General features: G+C 39.4%; 1 gene segment (V, D, J or C); it reads left to right on the top strand.

Annotated features, from left to right (window-relative positions):
- On the top strand, positions 1-611 carry LOC131906385 (Ig kappa chain V-V region L7-like). The segment is given in 2 exon segments: positions 1-61; positions 265-611. Coding segments are annotated over 2 exon segments (396 nt in total).
- Positions 612-3,655: the final 3,044 nt, after the last annotated feature.

Genomic DNA, 3,655 nt, shown 5'->3' with positions numbered 1-3,655 from the left:
GAAAGCTGGAAGATGGTGTCCACATCTCAGGTCCTTGGGCTTCTGTTCTTCTGGATTTCAGGTATGAGACTTTAGACATGGCAAAAAGTGGAGATGTTAATTACATACAGAATTTTCTTACATCATTAGGAAGCACAGCCTCACATGGAATTTGACTTCCTGTTTAAAGAAATTGATATAATAAAATAATCTTTTAAAAAGTAGTTTAGAAATGACTTTCACATGCAATGTTGTGATCTACTAATATTTATCCTATGTTTTCAGCCTCCAGAGGTGACATTGTGCTGACTCAGTCTCCAGCCACCCTGCCTGTGACTCCAGGAGAAAGAATCACCATGGCCTGCAAGGCCAGCCAGGGTATTAGCACAAGCTTACACTGGTATCAGCAAAAACCAAATGAGGCTCCAAGGCTTCTCATCAAGTATGCTTCCCAGTCCATCTCTGGGATCCCCTCCAGGTTCAGTGGCAGTGGGTCAGGGACAGATTTCACCCTCAGCATCAACACTGTGGAGCCTGAAGATGTTGCAACTTATTACTGTCAACAGAGTAGCAGCTGGCCTGCCACAGTGATACAGACCATAGCAAAAACTACCAGGAAAGCAGAAGTGTGAATCTGAGCTGCTTCAGCTGCTTCTGGTGGTGCCTGAACTTTCTTCAAAGTGTTTTACAGATGCAGACATGTAGCATGAATCTTAAAGAGTCTTATTAATAAAACCAAACCTAAGGCCAGTTGTTGAGGTGAATGCTAGAATATCAGAGAGACAGAATAAGCCAAAGCTACCTCACCTTGCCAGTTCCTCAGCTGATCCTGTTTCCTCAGACTGGAAGCCTCTGAGTCCTCATCCAGAATGAATACCAGCTGAACTGCTGCTGGAAGCCTGAAAGCTTAACCAGCCAAATGCTTCTAGTTTCTGGTCCTCACGCCTTATATATCTTTCTGCTTTCTACCATCACTCCCTGGGATTAAAGGCTCACTTTCTGGGATTAAAGGCATGAGTCACCATACTTGGCTGTGTACTTGAACACATGGATTTCTGCCTCTGGAATGCTAGGTTTAAAGGCATGTGCTACCACTGCCTATCCTCTATATTTAATATTGTGGCTATTCTGTCTCTGACCCCAGGTAAGTTTATTAGGGTGCACAATATTTTGGGGAACACAATACCACCACACAGACAGCCTTGAGATTTACACAGACAATTGAAATGAAGAGGCCTAGAAAGTTTTCTTGCCTCTGACCTCTCTTCACTCCATTTTTGCTTCATAATACATACATAATTTAATGTTATATTTTTCCTGTATTCATTTACTTTAGCTCTCAGTGAAGTTTGTCAGGAGAGTTAAGAACCAACTTCCTTACATAATTGTCAAAATTAACACAAAAATTGTTAATTATGGTTCACTTTATATTAATTATCTGACAGTGATTCATTAATGCTTGATTAGCCATAAAAATATAGTTTGGAATATATTTAATTTGCCCTTTAAATTTCATGATTATCAAGCTATATAGATATACACATATCAGATTTTCCTTAAACGACTACTATCTTATTCACTGTGGTTCATCTACAGAATTTTTCAAAATGAAATATTGATAATTTCATTTATGCTTCTAATTATTCTCATCCAGCTTACTCTTTTTCTAACTCCTACCAAATCTGCTACTCATCCCTCACCCCTCTCGCACTTCATCTCCACATATAACTATACCTTGCACACTGAGTTCATTGTGGCTAGATGATATATTCATGGATATAGGACCATCCACTGGAGGGAGCATATTCAAGTTATTAGAGACAGCACTCTTAGAGAAAATCTCTCTCTTACTCTTAGAAGCCATCAACTATCAATAATAGCTTCTCAGCTAATGGTGAAGACTGATGAGCTCCTCCCCGTCCATGCTTCAGTGTTGATTGACTTAATTTTGTGCAGGTCTTATCCAGATAGCCACAGCTCCTGTGAGTTCATCAAAGAAGGAACTCTGAGATGTTCATAGACTCTGTTTTGTTCCGTTTCTCCCTTAGTTTTGGATCTTACAGTGTTTCTACCCCTTTTCTATGATGGTCCCTGAACTTTAGACAACTTTTTGACTTTGTAAGCTTTTGTGTTCCATAGAAACCTTATTTGAATTTTCAATCTACTTTTTAAAAGTTTAAGTCTGTTGTTAATATCAGCTCCCCCAAAGAGGAGAGAGGACAAGGGTATAGCTTAGGGCTCTAAACAAAACACAGGGCCTCAGTCTCAATTCTGTGCTTCCTGATGTTCTTCATCACTGAGAAAAACAGGAAAAAATGATTCCCTGAGTTTCCTTCTCATAGAAGGTGACAGAGAGATCTCAGGGCTTTTCTTCCTATCACCCATGTACCTGAGAGATCTGTTTTCCAGGAAAACTGATGCTTAACACACACACTTTCTTTGAAAACCATCTTGTGAATATACCTGTATAGCTTAAATAATTTCTGTATTTATATTGGCTTTTTCATTTTTACTGAATTCTTAACCAACAAAGTGTTATAATATAGTTTCAAGCTATGATGATTATTCACATTTGGGACAGAATCATGATCAACTGCCAAACTAGTTTCATGAGAAACCAGGTTTCCTGTTAAAAAGAGATCTCAAGCCAATCCACTAAAGTCCTGGAATACATTTCAATCATGACTTCAGAGATAAGGTAGTGAGATTTTACCCAAATGATGGAATAATTCCTGTTATATAATATTTTGTTTGTGTTCTGACAAATAAAGCTTGCCTGGAGATGAGAGGCCCAGTGACTTCTAGTTAAGGAAACAGACCATGTAATAGTAGCACACACCTTTATTCCCAGCACTTGGGAGGAAGAAGAAGATCAGGAGTACATGGCCACCCTGGGCTACCCGGAATTGATCCAGTCTAAAAGAGAAACAGAGACAGGTGATGGTGGTGCATGCCTTTAATCCCAGCACTAAGGAGTAGGAGACAGGAATATAAGGCAGGTGGAGACAGGATCTCAGTCCCATTCAGTCTGAGGGTTCATAGAGGTAAGAAGTTTGTGACAGTTGCTTTGCTTCTCTGATCTTTCAGCTTTTACACTAATATTTTATTTCAGGATTTTATTTAATAAGACTAATTAAGATCATAACTCAAAATGTCACTATGTGCCCGGCCAACATTGAATTGTTATGCATGCCAGACTGTACCAGATAAAGTCATTTTTCCCAGAGTGCTAGTGTCAGCAGCACCCCTGGTGTGAACTGGGACTGAGTCCACATGAATATATGCTTTCCTAGGGTCTGTTTTGTCAACCTTCAAGCTCTTCTGCTGCTTTGACATTAGGTGGTAGCATAAGCACAGCTTTGATTTAATTTTCTTATAGAGCTAAAACTATGCAAAAGAGGAGCTTAGCATGAAAATTGTGCCAAGTCTTTGAATGGGAGGAAAGCAACTCTTCCATAACTGTAAGTGACTTCTCAGAAATGCATTTAGCTGGACTGGTTACCTCATTTGTTGGACCATTTGTATTATCCAATTTGGAGGCCAATGTTTATTATGCATCATCACAGGAAATCTATGGAACAAGGCTGCACATAGCTCAGTAACAGTTTTCCAAGAATTTTTTACACTCATGATCTGAAATGTGGAGACCACCTACTCCTATCACTTCTAGGGAAGG

This window comes from Peromyscus eremicus, chromosome 3 (genome assembly GCF_949786415.1).
Source record: "Peromyscus eremicus chromosome 3, PerEre_H2_v1, whole genome shotgun sequence".
Classification (NCBI taxonomy): domain Eukaryota; kingdom Metazoa; phylum Chordata; class Mammalia; order Rodentia; family Cricetidae; genus Peromyscus; species Peromyscus eremicus.
This window is presented reverse-complemented; position numbering and strand designations above follow the sequence as displayed.